The 20,977-nt window shown below is 44.5% G+C and overlaps 1 protein-coding gene across 6 annotated transcripts in view; it reads left to right on the forward strand.

Annotated features, from left to right (window-relative positions):
• The window catches only part of LOC133512576 (interleukin-10 receptor subunit beta-like), a 95,336-nt gene that overhangs the window by 61,095 nt on the left and 13,264 nt on the right, over window positions 1–20,977 (forward strand). For 5 of the 6 annotated variants that reach the window (XR_009798212.1, XM_061842336.1, XM_061842332.1 and 2 more), the window contains exons 5-6: window positions 2,795–2,945; window positions 20,500–20,630. Coding sequence is in view for 5 of the 6 variants with exons in the window: in XM_061842336.1 (XP_061698320.1) it covers window positions 2,795–2,945; window positions 20,500–20,630 (282 nt within the window). In the remaining variant the exon portion in view is untranslated. The remainder of the gene's footprint in view (window positions 1–2,794; window positions 2,946–20,499; window positions 20,631–20,977) is intronic. The other variant, XM_061842333.1, reaches the window with a different exon arrangement.

Consider the following 20,977-nt stretch of genomic DNA (forward strand, 5'->3'; position numbering starts at 1 on the left):
TTGGATAAATATAAAGACAACATAATAGCTCTGCTGCGAGAGTTTGAGCAGAGCTTTCAAGTATTCAATGAAATTGAGAACAAATTTGGCTTGTTTTGCTCGCAATTTATAGCGACACCTTCTAATATGCCATCTGACGTTCAACTCGAGTTTATTGACTTGCAGTGGGATTCCGCGATGAAGGATGAATTTGCGTCCGTGGGATTAGATACGTTTTATCAATACCTCGTGGCAGGTTACCCCAAATTAACAGCCACGGCTGCAAAGGTGCTATCTATGTTTGCGACTAAGGCTGTCTATGTTTGGGATTACTTATCTTTGTGAACAGGTGTTCTCCGTCATGAACAATAATAAAACAAACCAGCGCTCAAGGTTAACAAATAAAGACTTGAATGATATTGTTAAATATGCTTCTACTCAGGATTTCACACCTAGTGTCGTTGCACTTGTGAAGGCAAAAATATGTCAAGTTTCAGGAGCCAGCAGCAGCAAGTAGACTGCAGAAGTGCAGTGTGAGAAAAAAAAGTGTGATGACACAAAATTTGTTTGTAGTCATGAATACAGATCATTAAAAATTAGATTAATCTGGTTTCATATTTATCCATTCATGGGCTGGGTGGCATTTTTTTGCCTTCTTGAGATAAAAGTCTTCTACCAGGCCACAATCAAGGAAATAACACTTCTTTTTCATTTAACGCATAAAACAAAGGGCAAAAAAGATGTACCCTCTCACGGGCAGTGTCCCAAAACTGGGACGGGTATGTTGTCAGTTCTGTGAATTGGTACATACTACAGATATGTTTATTAATTAATTCCTATTCTAGAATGACACTTACACATTAATAATACTGATGGATTAGCATTTTGCAGACAAAGTTGGTTGCATACTGACCTTTCTCCCTTTCTTCTCTTGGAAAACGCTCCATGTGTACTTGAGGCAGCCGTGACGGATCAGGAAGGAAAGGGAAATAACTCCGTGCTAACTTTGACCAATGAGTTATCCTCTCCTGATACCAAATTATGGCTTCAGATTAAAACACTTCAATATTTTGATATACTGAAGGAAATCATGATGTCCCAAAAATGGGTTTAAAGACAATTATTATTGCTCAGTATATTCTCAGCTTCAGTAGGCCCAGCCTAGTAGTTTGTTTGATGTTGTAGTTTGATGTAGTCTAATCTTATTGCCCATGCACTGCTATAACTTTATTTTATTTTATTTATTTTGTATTTGTTTTTTTATTTTTGTCAAAGCCATATGACAAGGCGAAAAAAAAATTTCATTGCTTTTTTAGTGTGGTGAGTTGGTTCAGGTGTAAAACTGCATTTATTCAAATATTAAAATAAACCAGTTTTTAACACATTCACCGCGAAACATGAAAATCCTTTTCCCCCCATTGTTTGTGAATAAATATGTTGTCCTTAGAAAAGATCCCTCGTCATCCGTGATTATATTATATAGGGTAGGCTACAAAAGTACCAAAATTTTTACTTCCAACTAGATGTAGGGTTAATGGAACAAAAGAAAAAAGCAATGCAAAACAATCAACTGTTTCAAATGTCTTCGGTGTGGGTGACTTTCCCCTTTTTAACAAAGAACGAATCTAATGTTGACTATTTCTGCCGTCTTTTGAGCACCTTTCTGAAGTGGCTCATAAGAACGGGGAAGGTAGTCCTCGGCCTCAACAAAACGGGCAAACTCTCCTTTGAACTTTTCCGCGGCAGCCTGGCCTGAACTTGCAGCCTCCCCATGGCGAACAATGGAGTATATACCACTGCTTTTGCGGAATTTTTGGAACCACCGTATGTGTGGAGAGGAGTGTGTGGGTCAACTGGTTGCGTCGCGTGTGGTAGCGAGCGTTACGTCTTTTCCGTTTTTTTCAGGGGTGCGTTCAAATTCACAATAACAAATCATCGTGGGTCAGCTAGTCGGGGCATTCGAATACCAATTTCCATTTGAAAATTGAAGCAAAAAAAAATCTCGAAATTTTCATCCGAAAGCCAATGTGTACAAAACAGAGATGTTTGAAAACCAAGGTGCCACTGTATTCCTATTATATAGAATAGATTATCGCATGACTCGTCACTTTAAGTTGCATACACTCCTTGATCCTTGACACCGTTTGCACAATTGTCATTGCACTGGACTATTGCTTTAATGGGCACTCTAACTTCCCTAAATGCTAGAAGACTGCATCCTTGTACAACTGCTCTTATAAGGGAAAAAAATAGTTCCCTGTCAATTGACTATTGTTTTTCGGATTCAACATGTATGTCGTACTAGGGTGGCACCAACTATCGAAAGAAAAATTTCTTGTGTGTTGTTACATACTAGGCCAATAGAGCTGATTCTGATTTCAAATCCGCAGTCGAAGCTGTTCAAGAGGTCGCTTTGTCTTTCATTCGACTCAGCTTGGTGGGTTTGTTGTTTCTAATTGGTTTATGATTGTAACGCATGCCAGACTTATTTAGTTATGAACGGAAAATTGTTTTTATAACTTCACTGCATTGCAATGTTAATTTATTTAGGTGGTTTCTCGTGCATATTATACAAGGCCCTATCCCCACTTTGACATGCGTCTTCTTTAGTCAGGCATAGTTGCTAAGTTCGGCAGTGAAGCACAGTTTGTTGTTCTTGCATGTGCGAAAATGGATCTAAAACTGCATTATTTCTCCAACCTTTATCATTAATTATACAACTGAATTTAAAAAAACTGCTGTAGTCTTAATGTTAATTTTCTGTTTGTATGAAAGATAATCCTTTTTCCCCCCAATTTTTTTTTTTTTCTTGCAGACAAAAAGCATCAGCTGTGACAGAAGAAACAGAGTGTTTCTAAATGACCTGGAACGCTGGAGCAATTATTGTGTCCAGGTACAAATCACTGCAGAAGGGAACACGAAGCCCAGTAAGCCAAGCAGTACAGTTTGTGAGCGCACCACCAGTGGTAAGTATCTTTTTCATGCAACTTTGTCAAGTGACGCCATTTCCAATTTCTCTGATTTATCTGGAACATAAAATTATGTTGGGGGGAAGGGAAGGGCAGCCCAATGACAGTCTTATTGTTAACTGTAACTTTAATTTTCAGTGTATTACAAGTGTAACAGGGATGGCTAGGTATCATATTGGCTAGGTCACCACAGGGTCGCATTTCATCTGCATTTTACGGCGAGTTCTATTATTCGTTTTTACTTTGTGAAACAAGGAACAGAGCAACAACAATGGCGACTGTGGAACAATGCCTGCTAAAACAAATGGACGTAGCTCAGGGATCGGCAACCTTGAACACTTAAACAGCCATAAGCCAAAAGACATCAATGGGAGCCGCAAACACTTCCTGACATCTGAAATGAAGATGTTAACTGATATATATTTTTGTGTGTCCAAACACACTCTAAAGAATGTACAGTGGTACCTCTACTTATAAAAATCTCTACTAATGAAAGATTCAGGTAACGAAAACCCACCCATCCATCCACCTATCCATCCATCCATTTTCTGCTGCATTTCCAGGTCAGGTCATGGGGAAGTAGCTTCAGCAGGGATACCCACACTTCCCTTTCCACAGCCACTTCTTCCAGCTCTTCCGGAGGAATCCCGAGGTGTTCCTACGCCAGCTGAGAGACATCGTCTCTCCAGCGTGTCCGTATCGTCCCCGGTCTCTTTCTGGTGGGACATGCCCGGAACACCTCACCAGGGAGGCATCGGGATCAGATGCCCCGGCCACGTCATCTGGCTCCTCTCAATGCGGAGGAGAAGCGGCTCGACACTGAGCCCCTCCCAGATGACAGAGCTTCTCACCCTATCTCTAAGTGAGAGCCGGGACACCCTGCGGAGGAAACTCTTTTCGGCCACTGGGATCTGGGATCTTCTTCTTTTGGTTACGATACACAGCTCGTGCCCATAGGTGAGGGGAGGAGCGTAGCTCGACTGGTAAATTGAGAGCTTTGCCTTTTGACTCAGCTCCTTCTTTACTACAACAGACCGATACATGGTCCGCATAATTGCAGACGCTGCACCGATCCGTCTGTCGATCTCCCGCTCCATTCTTCCCTCACCCGTGACAAAGACCACAAGATACTTGAACTCCTCCACTTGGGGCAGGATCTTATCCCTGACCCGGAGAGGGCATGCCACCCTTTCTGACTGAGGACCTTGGTCTCAGATTTGGAGGTGCTGATTCTCATCCGAGCTACTTCACAATCGGCTGCGAACCGCTCCTGAGTGTGTTGGAGATCACGAGTTGATGAAGCCAACAGAACCACATCACCTGCAAAAAGAAGAAGATGCAATACTGAGGCCACCAAACCGGACACCCTCTATACCTCAGCTGCGCCTCAAGATTCTGTACATAAAAGTTAGGAACAAAATTGGTGACAAACGGCAGCTTCTTCCTTATCACGCCCTTCCAGGTCTCACTGTCATTGCCTATCTGGGCATTGAAGTCCACCAGCAGAATGACAGAGTCCCCAGAGGGGGCACTCTCCAGCACTCTCAGGACTCCAAAAAGGGTGGGTACTCTGAACTGCTGTTTGGTGCATCGGCACAAACAACAGTCAGGACCCGTCCCCCTACCTGAAGGCGGAGGAAGGCTACCCTCTCATCTACCAGGGTAAACCCATCGTCCAGGGCTGGAGCCAGGGACCAATAATTATACCCACACCTGCTTGGCGTCTCTCACTTTGGGAAACTCCAGAGTGGAACAGAGTCCAACCCCTCTCAAGATGAGAGCTACCAGAGCCCAAACGGTGCATAGAGGAGAGTCCGACTATACCTCGTCAGAACTTCTCGACCTCATGCACGAACTCGGGCTCATTCCCTGCCAAAGAGGTGAAATTCCATGTCCCTAGAACTGGTTTCTGTAGCCGGAGTTCGGATCGCCAAGCTCACATCGGACCTGACCCCAATGGCCCCTCTTACAGGTGGTGAGCCCATGGGAAGGGGGACCAATGTTACCCTTTTGGACTGTGCCCGGCCGAGCGGTTACAAAAAGCCTACCCGGAAAATTTTTATCTCTAATTTTGAAAGAAATTCAGCATATGAAAGGAAAGAAAAATGCCGCTGAATTCAACTGAACGTAAACATCCTCTATCTTGGTTTGAAAGCGGCACGATAGAGCTGCTCTCCCAATGTCCACTGCTGGAGCACTTTCATGGCATCACATTGGTCAAAGGGATGTCAATCTTTAGCCATGACGCACATCCTATCTCTTAGTATATGTGGCACAATAGAGCAGCTCCACCTATTAGCTTGTACATAGCATCCTCCTGGCATCACATCCCTCCTTTGGCTCGGACCTACGTCAGTTTTTTTTTTTTTTTGAGGGGGGGACATCTTGTATGTTCTTCTTCGGATCCATAGTCCTCCTTATATGCCACCACTGGCACTGAAACTCAGCCACACCGGCTGAGGCGCGTCGCGTTTGGCGGTCACAGCTTCTGCGAAGACTGCGCGTCGGGCTTTGCGACGGGGGCGGCTCTGAAGAACCCAGCCGAGAATGCGTTACTTAGTCGCGTGCGCGCATAAAGTGCCCCAGCTCGACTGCGAGCACCTCCCTAAAGCAGCACCGCTCGGCTCTGTCATAAGCCACACCGGCCGGCTGCGATGAGCCGCGATGGCTCACCTCCGCCGCAGGAGTGGATTGGACGGGATGCGGTTTGCCCGTGATCGGATATCATCTGAATATGGCTCGAAACAATAGTGTAATATTGCCCCGGTAACTTCACTCGGTTGTGTGGTTTTGTCCTTTTCGAAAAGAGCTTCGGTGTCAGAAGGGGCGTCGGAAAAATGCGAATATCTCTGTTGTTCGGCTTCCATAGTTGCAGGCACTGCACGTTTCCAACGGCGGAAGTGACGATGACGTCAAGGACATGGGACACGCGACTCATATGGCGACCACTTGGATGTCGAGGGACACTCAATTGCGCAACTTTGTGCATGGATGATGCGCTCTCCGCTCAGTTTTTTTTTCCGTATAGACATTGAAGTGAATACTGTGATATGTATTTTTAATTACAATATCTATTTTAGAATTTTTATAGGGATGTCAGTCCCACTTTAAGTGGTGTGTGGAACCAAAGGCAAAGCTGAATAGGTCATACCACCATGTGACAAATGCGGACTAACCACGTGAGATGATCTCCACGGCATTGTGCATGCGGCGGCAATTTGTGCAGTGTACGCGTCAAATCAAAGCAGATTTATTTGTAAAGCACATTTCATACACATCCATCCATCCATTTTCTTTGCTGCTTATCCTCACGAGAGTCGCAGGGAGTGCTGGAGCCTATCCCAGCAACGAGCAGGAGGCGGGGTATACCCTGAACTGGTTGCCAGCCAATTGCAGTGTACATTGAGACAAACAGCCGCACTCAAAATCTCACCTAGGGGCAATTTAGAGTGTTCAATTAATGTTGCACTTTTTTGGGATGTAGGGAGAACATGCAAACTCCACACAGGCGAGTCCGAGATCAAACCCGGGACTTCAGAACTATGAGGCCAACGCTTTACCAGCTGAGTCACCGTGCCGCCATTTCATACACAAAGTAACTCAGTTTTTTACATGATTAAAAACGTTCTAATAAAAATAAATAAAAACATTTCAAAATAAAAATACAATTAAAACAGCAGACAGTGTAAGCAATAAAAGTGAAAAGTGGAAAGACTCACACATGAAAAAACATTTTAAACTGGATTTGAAAACATTCACACTTGGGGGTAACATCAACTGTTGGTCACTTAGACGATTTTTGTGCAGTGTAATAGCTAAATGCTGGTACACCATGTTTGCTTTGGACTCTGTGTTCGACTATTTGACCTTAGTCAGTCGAGCTCAGAGCGCTACTGGGTTTGTATTCCATGATATAGAATCAACCACTCCCGCAACTGTTGTAAGGATAAGAGGCTCAGAAAATGGATGGATTGATTTAATTTCATACCTTCCAGTGGTGGTGGTGATTGAGCATTCTTGGCAAGGGTCAAGTAAAAGTAATTAAAATCTATTTGGAAGTGTTATTAAGGTCCAGGGAGAAGAGATAGCGAGGGTGGATGACTTCAAATACTTGGGGTCAACAATACAGAGCAATCGAGAGTGTGGGAAGGAAGTGAAGAAACGGGTCCAAGCGGGGTGGAACAGTTGGCGGTGTCTGGTGTTCTATGTGAAAGAAGAGTCCCCGCTAGGATGAAGGGCAAAGTTTATAAAACAGTGGTGCGGCCGGCCATGATGTACGGATTAGAGATGGTGGCACTGGAGAAACAACAGGAAGCAGAACTGGAGGTAGCAGAAATGAAGATGTTGAGGTTCTTTCTCGGAGTGAGCAGGTTGGATAGGATTAGAAATGCGCTCACTAGAGGGACACCCAAAGTTGAATGTTTTGAGACAAGGTTAGAGAGAGCAGACTTTGATGGTTCGGACATGTCCAGAGGCGAGAGAGTGAGTATATTGGTAGAAGGGTGCTGAGGATGGAGCTGCCAGACAAAAGAGCGAGAGGAAGGTCAAAGATAAGTTTGATGGATGTTGTGAGGGAGGACATGAGGACAGTGGGTGTTAGAGAGAAAGATGCACCAGATAGGCTTAGATGGAAAAAGATGACACGCTGTGGCGACTCCAAACGGGACAAGCCAAAAGGAAAAGAAGAAGATGTCAATTTTTGCATTGACTCACTTTTTTTCTTGCTCTTCGTTGAAGCGACCGTCTCTGGGCGCTCACTCGGGGTTGAGGCAGCCTGGCTTCCTCGGTAATCTGCTCATGTGTCCTCCCTTTTAGATGTCACACATACTTGGGCTTCGAATGAATACCAGTGAGAACTGTTTTATGCTCCGTTATTGATTCCAGAGTCGAGAGTCCTTGTTGTTGAGCTGAGTGGCTGTTTTTTTAGCAGACTTCTGCTCACCATTTTGAGAGTCTGTAAATTGACATCCACATCATCTTCAACACAGTAGATTTTCATTATTAGTATAGACATCCTCTACAGTAGTCCATGATAATCCTCAATTGAAAAGGGAGGCATCTTGATGGCTAATCTTATTGCTATTACCAGGCTTGTACGAATTAGCGTGCCACTCTCAAGTGATGGTGAGAGGGTATGAGAGAATTTTGGACTATAGAAATAACTGTGGCTAGTTAGCACACTCGGCTGCGAGGACGTCCCGAGTTCACATTCATGACTCACCCCATCGAACTCTCGTTGTTGTTTAGTCCCGTCGCACAATCCAAAAAAAACGTGAAGTTGAATGAACACAAGAAACAATCCCAAATCTGCTCAAAGATACACAAACGTTCACGTCGGTGGACTAACACTATATTTGGCGGTCGATTTAACACCGGCTCATTGAAAACTAGACTAAGGTCAGTCACCAGTGAGTTTACAGGAACCTTTCGCGCCACGCCACCCATTACACATTCCAAAAAAAAAAGCATTGTGAGGTTGAACGATTACAATAAACAGTCCGAAAAGTGTTCAAACCGTTCAAGGACCCCCGCCCCGCGAAACCTCGAAAATATACTCTCTTCTCAAAAATTCCAAGTAGTCTCAAAAAGTCAAAGTTAATCTTGTGTCGCAGAGAGGCCGTGCTATCTAATGACGATCATGTGACACAATCTGGGCGTGAGATTATAAAGAGGCCTTTTCATTGAGTCTGTCCAGAGTTTGAATTGTGTTCAGTCCAGTTGTAATGCCTTCATGAGTGTGCTCCCCAGCCTGGCTCCTATTTCAACTCCCAGCTTTTCCAGGTGTGGTAGGCTTCGATGAAGCCTGGCTTGTGTTTCTCCCTGCAGATAAGCCACTGCACTCTTAGTCCTTTCACTGGTATCACAGAACACATGGAGCTTTTGTTTTGCAGTGTTTGTCTTGTACTTCTTCTTCCTTTTTTCCTTTCAGTTTGTCCAGTTCGGGGTCACCATTTTGCGTCATCTTTTTCCATGTAAGCCTATCACCTGCATGTTCCTCTAACACCAACTGCCCTCATGTCTTCCCTCACAACATCCAACAACATTTTGTTTGGTCTTTTTTTGCTCTTTTGCCAACCAGCTCCCATCTTCAGCACCCTTCTATCAATATGCTCAATCTCTCACCTCTGGGCATGTCCAAACCATCAAAGTCTGTTCTCCAACCTTGTCTCCAAAACATATAACTTTGGCTGTCCTCTAAGGAGCTCATTTTAATCCTATCTAACCTGCTCACTCCAAGCGAGAACCTCAACATCTTCATTTCTGGCTCCTCCAGCTCTGATTCTTGTTGTCTGTTCAGTGCCGCTTTCTCTAATCTTTACATCATGGCTGGTTTCATCACTGTTTTATAAACTTTGCCCTTCATCTGAGCAGACTCTTCTGTCACATAACACACCAGACATCTTCCGCCAGCTGTTGCAGCCTGCTTTGACCCGTTTCTTGGCTACACTCACCATTGCTCTGCATTGTTGACCCCAAATATTTGAAGTCGTCCAACCTCCCTATCTCTTCTTCCTGGAGCCTCACTCTTTCTCCTCCACCCCTCTCATTCACGCACTTATATTCCGTATTACTTCAGTTAATCTTCATTCCTCTCCTATCCCGTGCATGCCTCCATCTTTCTAATTGTTCCTCCACTTACTCCCTGCTTTCGCTGCAGATCTCACTGTCATCTGCGAACATCATGGTCCAAGGGAATTCCAGTCTAACCTCATCTGTCAGCCTATCCATTACCACAGCAAACAGGAAGAGGCTCAGAGCTGATCCCTGATGCAGTACCACCTCCAACTTAAATCCACACACCTACAGTACAGTGCCTTTCCATTTTTCATCCTTCCTGACTTCCCCCTTTGTAATCATTGAATCTTCCTTGTTCCTCACACTTGCGTCATCTACTCTTCTTTCTTTCTCGGTTTCTTCTTTCATCAACTTCTCAAAGTATTCTTTCCATCTATTTAGCACAATACTTGCACCAGTCAACACATTTCCATCTCTATCCTTAATCACCCTTAGCTACTGCACATCCTCCCCATTTCTATTCCTCTGTCAGGCCAACCTGGAGAGATCGTTTTCTCATTTTTTCGTGTCCAACCTGTTGCACAAGTTGTCATATTTCATTTGTTTATCCATCGCCATCGGTACCTTTGCCCTAAGAGCCATCTCAGTGAATTCCTTTGGCCTCTCCTTAGTCCTCTGTGTCCCACGTCTTTGCTAACCTCTTTCCTTGTATGACTTCCTGTATTTTGGGATTCCACCACCAAATCTCCTTCTCACCCTTTCCTACCAAAAGACACAGCAAGTACTCTCCTGCCTATCTCTCTGATCACCTTGGCTGTAGTAATCCAGTCTTCCATAGGTCCTCCTGTCCATCGAGAGACTGTGTCATCTCTTTCCAAAAGGCCGCACAACATTTATCCTTTGTCAGCTTCCACCACATGGTTCTCTGCTCTACCTTTGTCGATTTATATACAAGATGAAGAATACAAGAATCCAAGATGGCGAAATTAAGAGTACAGAAAGGGACTATGCAGCGAAACTGGAAAAACATCTTGGCGCTAATGACTCCAAATCAGTCCAGTACGGATTATAATCACTCACTAATTACAAACGAAGTTCCCCCCTTAGTAGAAAACAAGAGTGGGCTCGCCGACAAACTCACTAACTTTTACTGCAGATTTGAAAGGACACTTTCAAACCACGCACCACCATCTACTGCAGGGTTTAACATCTATGAAAGCGACATGAGGCACCTCTTCACACAACAAAAGTTCAATAAAGCACCATGCCCAGACATTTTTCCCCATCCTGCCTCAACGTCTGTGCAAGCCAATTTGCTCCTGTCTTCACAAAGATCTTCAACAGTCTGTAGCACTGTGTGACTTACCAACCTGCTTCAATCACTCCACCATCGTACTGGTTCCCCAAAAAGCAGCAGTCTTATGTTTTAATGACTACAGGCCCCGTTGCTCGGCATCTATGGTCATGTAGTCCTTTGAACGCCTTAAGCTGGACCAGCTGCAGTTTGCCTATCAAGCATCAGGTTTGTGGATGATGCTGTCAGCATGAGTCTGTACTTGGCACAATTGACATTGTTAACATACTTATCTATTGATTTTACATCTTGCACGTCTTTTAGGAATAGTTCCTATGAACAGAAATGTCTCTTGTTCTTTGTTCTTGTTGGTATGTTGTTCCTTGTTCTTTATTCTGACTATCGTGCCAGGCTAGCACCAACTGCCGGAGAAAAATGTGTTTTTACCCACTTGGCCATTAAAGATGATTCTGATTCTGATTCATCCTTGAACATCTTGACAGCAAGGGAACCTATGTGAGGATCCTGTTCGTGGACTTCAGTTTTGCGTTTAACACCATCATCCCTGAACTCCTCTCCTCCAAACTTCTCCAGCTCAGGGTCTTGCCTGCAATCTCCCAGTTGATCTACAACTTCCTGATGGGCAGGACACAGCAGGTGAAGCTGCGGTACACCACCTCTTCCACGTGCACTATCAGCACCGGAGCACCCCAAGTTGTGTCCTCTCCCCTCTGCTCTTCTCGCTCTACAATAATGACTGCACCTTGAGGCAACCAACTGTCAAAGTCCTGAGGTTTGCAGATGACACCACAGTTATCGGCTTCATCAAAGACGGCTACGAGTCTGCGTATCGACAGGACGTGGTGAAACTGAAGCTTTGGTGTGGCCTACACAACCTGGCGTAGAACATTCTAAAGACTGTAGAGATGATTGTGGACTTCAAGAGGCATCCTTCACCACAGCTGCCCCTGACGCTCTCCATCTGTCTTGTGTCAACCGTCGAAACCTTCAAGTTTTTGGGAATTACAGTCTCACAGGACCTGAAGTGAGGAGATGAACATCAACTCCATCCTCAAAAAAAGCCCAGCAAAGTGTGTACTTCTTGCGGCTTCTAAGGAAGCACAGCTTGTCACAAGAACTACTGAGAGAGTTCTACACAGTGGTAATCCAATAATTACTGTGTTCCTTTATCACAGTCTGGTTTGAGGCTGCCACAAAAAAGGACAAACTCTGACTGCAATGGACAATCAAAACGGATTGTTGACAAAACCCTTCCCACCCTAGAAGATTTGCACACGACTCAAACTTGGTCCAGAGCAGGCAGGATCCTTTTGGACCCTCCACATCCTGGCCACCAGCTCTTCCCACTCCTTCCATCGCTTAAGCACTACCGATCAATGCAAGTAAAAACTACCAGGCATTCAAACTGTTTTTTCCCCTCCAGCAATTAAGTCATTAAATTCTTGATCAGCGAACCTACCTGCCTTGTGCCATTGTTGGGACACATCCTTACATCCTACTGGTTCAACCAGTATTAGTATAAGTAGTATTTTTTGTAGACTATCGCATGATTCGTCACCTTCAACTGCTCCCTTATGCAGAGCTATCGTTGCACTGGTCTACAACCGGAACCGAGAACGGGGAGGGGCACTCTATAAGTTTAACATAATATAGGGTGTTGAACACACTCTTATCTGTTCTAAATGAAGACTTTGCATCTTGCACATCTGTGACTCTTATAAGGAATAGTTCCTTTTCGCAGAATGTCTCTTGTTCTTTGTTCTTGTTACTTTCTTTGTTCTGAATCTCATACCAGGGCAGCACTGACTTCCAGAGACAAATTCCTTGCGTCTTTTTACACATTTGGCCAAAAAAGCTGATTCGGATTCTTATTCAGATTCTAATTAATCTTCATCCCCACCACCAGAGTCATTTTACACACAACCATTTTATGCTGTTGAACTACACTCCCCTACCACAACCTTACAGTTAGTAATTTCCTTCAGATTAAATCGTCTGCACAAAATGTAATCCACCTGCGTGCTTCTACCTCCTCTCTTGTAGGTCACCCCATGTTCCTGCCTCTTCTGGGGAAAAAAAAGTTCATTACTGCCATTCCTTTAATTTTTCTGCTGAAGAATCTGCTTTCCTCCTCTTCTTTGTCTTCGACCCAGAGTAGATGAATTTCCACCGGCGCCCTGCAGGTTAATGGTGCTGGGGTGGACATTGTTTACCCGGGCCACAACCGATCCGGTATGGGATTCTTTAGATGAATGCTTATATTTGGTTGGCCAGGTTTTAAGATGGATGCCCTTCGTGATGCAACTCCCTGCATTTTTCCAGGCTTGAGACTGGCCTACAGATTGGACTAGCTTGTGCCCCTACAAGGGCTGCATTTGTATTGCGCTACTATTGGGTTTACAACTGGTAGAGTTGAAGAAGCTCTGAACACCAATGTTCACATTTTCTCAAGTTACCTGGTAGTTCCTTATCCACTTGAGGCCCTTCGCTCACATTCCTAGAACATTCACTTTAACTTGATGGTGAAAGGGGTCAAGAATTCGCGAGGATTAAAGGCGCATACATCAGAATGCAGGACGCTCTGTTTTATATTCTCTATTTCAGAAGATCCAGCAGCCCTTGGAGCTCAAAAACAAAATCAGCGTTTACTTATCTCCTGACAAAACACCTAACCTTCAGCACTGACCCATGGGTTTTTTCTTTTTAATGCTGTCCATTAAGATCCCCTGCCATATTTCTTTAAGATCAGGAGAATGGGTCATCCATTTACAGAGCTCCAAGCCTGCTTCATATACAATCTTCTTGGCTGACTTAATGGGCCTCTGTATTCTCAGACCTGAAATAAAGTCAGCCATGTAAAATGAGGAACTGACGGTTTTATCAATTGTGACTGTTCCGACTCGAACTGTCTCTCATGTTTCCTTATTGGGGCTGGAAGTAAAAATAGGCAAATAAATCCTTGTTATTCTTAGCACATGCAGCTTCACCTTTTTCTCCACTGTTGTTGCTCCCATGAAGGACAGAAAAATCACAGCATCTCTGTCATTTTGAGAGTGATTTCTACAGAATACTTTCTTGATATCTACCATGAACACTAGTTCATGTGTACTGGACACACCATTAAAGATGCCGCCCAACACCCCCAGTCTCGCGCTGCTTACCTGCCTCGTGAGGACAGTCACATACACAAAAGATATATACAGTGAAGAAAATAAGTATTTGAACACCCTGCAATATTGCAAGTTCTCCCACTTAGAAATCATGGAGGGGTCTAAAAATTTCTTCGTAGGTGCATGTCCACCGTGAGGGAGGTAATCTAAAGAGAAAAATCCAGAAATCACTATGTATGATTTATTTGTATGATACAACTGCAAATAAATATTTCAAAACCTGAGAAAACCAATGTTAATATTTGGTACAGTAGCCTTTGTTTGCAATTACAGAGGTCAAACCTTTCCTGTAGTTGTTCACCAGGTTTGCACACACTGCAGGAGGGATTTTGGCCCACTCCTCCACACAGATATTCTCTAGATCAGGCAGGTTTCTGGGCTGTCCCTGAGAAACACGGAGTTTCAGCTCCCTCCAAAGATTTTCGATTGGGTTTAGGTCTGGAGACTGGCTAGGCCATGCCTGAACTTTGATATGCTTCTTATGGAGCCACTCCTTGGTTTTCCTGGCTGTGTGCTTCGGGTGATTGTCATGTTGAAAGACCCAGCCATGACCCATCTTCAATGCCCTGACTGAGGGAAAAAGGTTGTTCCCCAAAATCCACAATACATGGCTACGGTCATCCTCTCCTGAATACAGTGCAGTTGTCCTGTCCCATGTGCAGAATAACACCCCCAAAGCATGATACTACCACCCCTATGCTTCACAGCAGGGATAGTGTTCTTGGGATGGAACTCATCATTCCTCTTCCTCCAAACACGGTTAGTGGAATTATGACAAAAAAGTTCAATTTTGGTCTCATCTGACCACAAAACCTTCTCCCATGACTCCTCTGTATCATCCAAATGGTTATCGGCAAATTTAAGACGGGCCTTGACATGTGCTGGTTTAAGCAAGGGAACCTTCCGTGCCATGCATGATTTCAAACCCTGATGTCTTAGTGTATTACCAACAGTCACCTTGGAAACGGTTGTCCCAGCTATTGTCATGTCATTGACCAAGTCCTGTCGCACATGTTGCATATCTGTGACTCTTATAAGGAATAGTTCCTTTTCGCAGAATGTCTCTTGTTCTTTCCTTAATACAGTCCAGTCGTTCTGTCCCATGTGCAGAAAAACACCCCAAAGCATGATGCTACCACGGCTATGCTTCACAGTAGGGATGGTGTTCTTGGGATGGAACTCATCATCCGTCTTCCTCCAAACACGGTTAGTGGGATTATGACCAAAAAGTTAAATTTTGGTCATAATTTTGGTCTGACCACAAAACTTTCTCCCATTACTCCTCTGTATCATCCAAATGGTCATTGGCAAACTTAAGACGGGCCTTGACATGTTCTGGTTTAAGCAGGGGAACCTTCCGTGCCATGCATGACTTCAAACCATGACGTCTTCGTCCATTACCAACAGCCATCGTGGAAACAGTGGTACCAGCTATTTTCAGGTCATTGACCCAGTCCTGTCGTGTCGTCCTGGGCTGATACCTCACCTTTCTAAGGATCAGTGAGACCCCACGAGGCGATATCTTGCATGGGGCTCCACTCCGATTGAGATTGACTGTCATGTTTAGCTTCTTCCATTTCTCATGATTGCTCCAACAGTGACCTTTTTTCACCAAGCTGCTTGGCAATTTCTCCGTAGCCCTTGCCAGCCATGTGGAATTGTACAATTGTGTCTATGGTGTCTTTGGACAGCTCTTTGGTCTTGGCCATGTTACAAGTTTGAGTCTTACTGATTGTATGGGGTGGACAGGTGTCTTTATGCAGCTAACGACCTCACACAGGTGCATGTGATTCAGGATAATACATGGAGTGGAGGTGGACTTTTAGAGGCAGACTAACAGGTATTTGAAGGTCAGAATTCTGGCTGATAGGCGTGATCAAATACTTATTTGCAGCTGTATCACACAAATAAATCGTTAAAAAATTATACATTGTAATTTCTGGATTTTTTTTCTTTTTAGATTATCTCTCTCACAGTGGACATGCACCTACGATGAAAATTTCAGATCCCGGCATGATTTCTAAGTGGGAGAACTTGCAATATAACAGCATGTTCAAATACTTATTTTCTCCACTGTAGCTAAGCATCAAAGCGGAGACAGAAAGCTGGTGTTGAAAGTGGATGCTCAGTGAATTACAAGCCCAGGCAGCATCAAAGCAGGGACAAGAGACTTCTGGTTTCACACCAGAATGCTAAATTAATTAACTACAGTGCTGTGAGAAAGGAAGGACAAGCCAAACTGACGCGAATTCTGGACAACACCTGTCCATAAAGCTGGAACAGTGAAAATGTCATGCACCAACACTGCGGTGTAAAAGTATTTGTCCTCCTCCTGATTTCTGTTTTTTTCATATCTATCACATGGAAAGGCTTCAAATCATCAAACCAATTTTTAGGATACTCAGAGACAACCCAAAGAAATACAAAATGCAGTCAGCTGTCAGTGAACTTGAAGTAGGCTACAAGATCTAATGAACTAATTCATCATGCCACAATCCAAAGAAATTCAAGAAGAAATGAGAAAAAAAAGTGATGGAACTCCATCTATCTGGAAAAGGTTACAAAGTCATTTCCAAGTCTTTGGGGCTCCAATAAACCACTGTCAGAGCCATTATCCACAAATGGAGAAAACTAAGAAAAGTTGCAAACCTTCCCAGGAGTGGACGACCAACTAAAATTACTCCAGAGTGTGACAACGACTCATCCAGCATGTCATAAAAGGACCTCGAACAACATTTAAAGACCTGCAGGCCTCACTGGTCATCCCTTTCCCTAAATGTTATACATCTTATCTAAAACGTGACGTTGTGCCCCATTACTAGATCAAATAGCTTCATTTATAAAACTATAATTCTAAATTACTTCTACTGGAAATAATGCAGGTGTCACTTACTTAGCCAGTTTATTCTTTTATTCTTCCGAAATTAATGGCTAAGGTGCTAAGGACACCTCACTACGGCCCTGCATAGACTATAGAGGGCTCAACGACATCACCATAAAGAATAGGTATCCTCTCCCCCTGATACTACTTCAGGGGGCCCGGATCTTCACGAAACTGGACTTACGGATTGTGTACCATCTGCTACGCATCCGGGAGGGGGATGAATGGAAGACATCATTCAATACCCCCACGGGTGATTATGAATACCTAGTGATGCCGTTCGGGCTGACCAACGCACCAGCCGTATACCAGAACTTTATAAATGATGTGCTACGGGAGAGACTAAACAAAAACGTATTTGTCTACCTCGACAACATCCTCATTTTCTCCCCAGACGAGACCTCCTACATCGAACATTTCAGGGAGGTACTCCAACAACTGCTGCAACATCAGCTGTACGTCAAAGTGGAGACATGCGAGTTTCACCGATCCTCCGTCACATTCCTGGGATTCATCCTGGCAGAAGGACAGATCCGAATGAATCCTCGGAAATCGACGCGGTCCTTCAATGGCACAGTCCCACCTGTCGTAGGGACGTGCAGAGGTTCATCGGGTTTGCCAACTTCTACCGCAAGTTCATCTGGAACTTCAGCTCCATTGCTGCCCCTTTGCACGCCCTCACGTCTCCCCGTAACACTTTCAAGTGGGACGAGATCTGTCAGGAGGAATTCGACAGGCTCAAGGCGAGCTTTACCACCGCGCCTATCCTCATAATGCCGGACCCAGAACGGCAGTTTGTAGTCGAAGTGGACGTGTCGGACTCTGGAATGGGAGAGGTTCTCTCCCAGAGGTGCGCCAAGGATGGAAGGATTCACCAATGCGCTTTCTTCTCGAAAAGACTGACCCCGGCCAAGCGAAACTACGACGTGGGTGACCGCGAACTGCTGGCGGTCAAGACGGCTGTGGAGGAGTGGAGACACTGGCTGGAAGGGTGGCAAGTGCCGTTTTTGGTTCTTACTGGCCACAAGAACCTGGAGTATCTGAGGACTGCGAAAAGACTGAATGCTCGCCAAGCCAGGTGGGCACTTTTGTTTACGCGGTTCCGGTTTACACTGTCCTTCCGTCCAGGTTCGAAGAACAGAAAGCCAGATGCACTCTCGCGGATCCACGAAGGGGAGCGAACGGAGCCCGTGAGTGTCCCGATTCTTCCTGAGGCCTGCTTCGTGTCCAGATTTACCTGGGAGATCGAGACACAAGTGAAGGAGGCCTTGAGGGACACTCCGGGTCCAGCCGAATGTCCTCCCGGCCACTTGTTCATTGTCCCGTCTCTACGAGGGGACATCATTGACTGGGCCCAAACCAACAAGACGGTCTGCCACCCGGGCATGGCTCAGTCGTCAAGCAGCGGTTCTGGTGGCCAAACCTGGGAAGGGACGTAATACGTCAATGCTTGCCCGATATGTATGGCCATTAAAACTTCCCGCCTGCAACCTATGGGAGAGTTGCTGCCACTGTCGATTCACTCTCGTCCCTGGTCACATATCTCCCCCCCCAACCCCCAGGGGAACATGGTGGTGCTCTCCGTCATTGATCGCTTCTCCAAGATAGTGTACTTCGTGCCAGCCCCAAAGATCCCGTCCGCCAAGCAAACGGCCCAGCTGCTACTGGACAAGGTCGTCCGCTACCACGAGGTGCTGGTGGACATCGTATCTAACAGAGGACCACAGTTCATATCCGGTTTTTGGAAAGAGTTCTGCACCCTCATCGGGGCGAAGGTAAGCCTGACCTCAGGACATCACCCAGAGTCCAACGGCCAGACTGAGAGGATAAACCAAGACCTGGAGACCGGCCTACGCTGCTTGGCGTCACATGACCACATGGATCCAGCACCTCGGATGAGTGGAGTATGCTCACAACTCCCTGCCCTCCACCTCCACAGGTATGGCTCCATTCCGGATAGTGCACGGTTATCCTCCCTCTCTATTTCCATTGGTGGCCACAGACTCCGCGGTATCATCCGCTTTGGCGGTAGTGAGACGCTTTAAGCGGACCTGGGAAATAGCTCGGAGACGCTGGTGGGTATGGGTAGATCCTACAAGTCCGCAGGAGGAGAAGGGCACCGGCGTTCAAGGTGGAACAACGCATGTGGCTGTCCACGAAGGATCTCCCGCTGCGGACGGAATCACGCAAGCTTGCTCCCAGGTTCATGGGTCCGTTTCCCATCAATAAGGTCATTAACCCTGTCGCCGTCTCACTGAAGCTTCCCGGGTCGATGAGGGTCCACCCCACCTTACATGTGAGCAGGCTCCGTCCCACCCTTCCGTCGCGACTGGTTCCCCCGGTCAATTCACATTCTTTTGTATGCCTTTATAAATTATGGAATTGTAATTCAACACCCGTTCATATTTAGTTGTTTGTGTGGTGCAAAAAACATCTGAATTCAAACTTTAAAGGGTGTGGCTCCCTGCTGTGCAATCTTAAAATCACAAACAAACGTCTTTTGTTCTAGATTTTAAGCAAACCCTTGTGCAACCCATGACTCTTGCTTGTTATTAGCAAAATCCTGAAGGAGAGTGTCTGGCCATCAGTTTGTGCCCTCAAACTCAAATGCTCTTGGATCATGCACCAGGATAATGATCCAAAACACACCAGCAAGTCCACCTCTGAATTGTTAAAAAAAAAAAAACGCAAAACTAAAATTTTGGATTGCCCCAGTCAAAGTCTGGAATTAAATTCAATTGAGATCTTGTGTGACCGTAAATGAGCAGTTCACACTAGAAAACCCTCCAATATGGCAGTGTTGAAACAATTCTGGAAAGAACAGTGAGATAAAATTCCTCCAGAGCGATGTGAAAGACTCACCCCCAATTATCGCAAACGCTTGATTTCAGTTATTGCTGCCAAGGGTGGCACAACCCATTATTAGGTTCAGGGACAAATAGATTTTTCACAGAGGGTTAGAAAAGTTTAAATTTTTTTGTGCCTTAATTAATTGAATTGTCATTTGAAAACTGCATTTTGTATTTCTTTGTGTTGCGTCTGAGTAATATTACAATTGTTTTGATTACTTGAAATATTTTTGTCTGATATGCAAATAAGATAAATCAGGAGGAGGGGCAGGTAAATAGTTTTTCATGGCCCTGTATATCTAACAGGGACTTCCTCCTTTAAGGGATAAAGCATTAAACATGACCCACAGTTTTTTTTGTCACCTTATCCTCCCTCAATACAGTATGATGAGGTAATACATCTCACTGTTTGATGACGTATGCTCACATCCTTAGCCATTCAATTCTGGGTATTATTTAATGGTAAAATATTTTTTCATTTGTTAAGAAAATGTTAAAAATAAAAAAATAATTTAAAGGGTGAATATCCTAATTTGAAGCAAGTCAGAAGTTGTTTTAAGTGAAATGGTAAAGCAGAAAAAATATTGACATGATTTTACCACAGTTTTTTTGTGCATGTACATTTTTCCCCACAAAGATGACCAAAACAGAGGAAATTTGTGGAGGGCACAGGGAGTTTAATAAAGGTCTTAAACACTACAGACACGTGCACACGCATGAACACGTATACACTGCTTTTAACAGCACATTTTCATTGGCAACACACAGTTAGGTTAAGAAAGCTAAATAACATCTTCTTTATCTGGCATGTAACACAAAGCGGACGCGCCATGGGTGCCGGCAGTGGTCACGTTTCTCATCATGACAGCCGCAGTAACTCTTGTGGTATTTGCAGTGGCTTATCGGAGAAGGGCTTCCTATTTTCTTTGTCCAGAAGATCAAGTGCCTCAGGTGTGTATATTATTCAAATTATTATTAGTTTTATTTATTTATTTTTGTGAAGGGGAAGTAATCATTGATCTGCCTTGGATCATTTTCATATAATTCGAATTCTATCAAAGACATGGCCCACTGAATTTCCTTTTGGAAGTCAATTTTAATTGACACAAGTTGGATGAAAAATTGTTTGGTTCCTCCCTGTTTTGTTTTTTTTTTTTTACGTTTGTCACACATAAATGTTTCCCCTCATCAAATGAATTTAATATTTGTCAGGAGCATGGGGACAAGGGGAAGGACCCAAACAGTGTCATGGTTTTGAGGGTGTTTTTTTTTTCTAGGCAGAGTTCATACACAGGTAA

The sequence above is a fragment of the Syngnathoides biaculeatus genome, chromosome 14 (assembly GCF_019802595.1).
Source record: "Syngnathoides biaculeatus isolate LvHL_M chromosome 14, ASM1980259v1, whole genome shotgun sequence".
In the NCBI taxonomy this organism is placed as follows: Eukaryota; Metazoa; Chordata; class Actinopteri; order Syngnathiformes; family Syngnathidae; genus Syngnathoides; species Syngnathoides biaculeatus.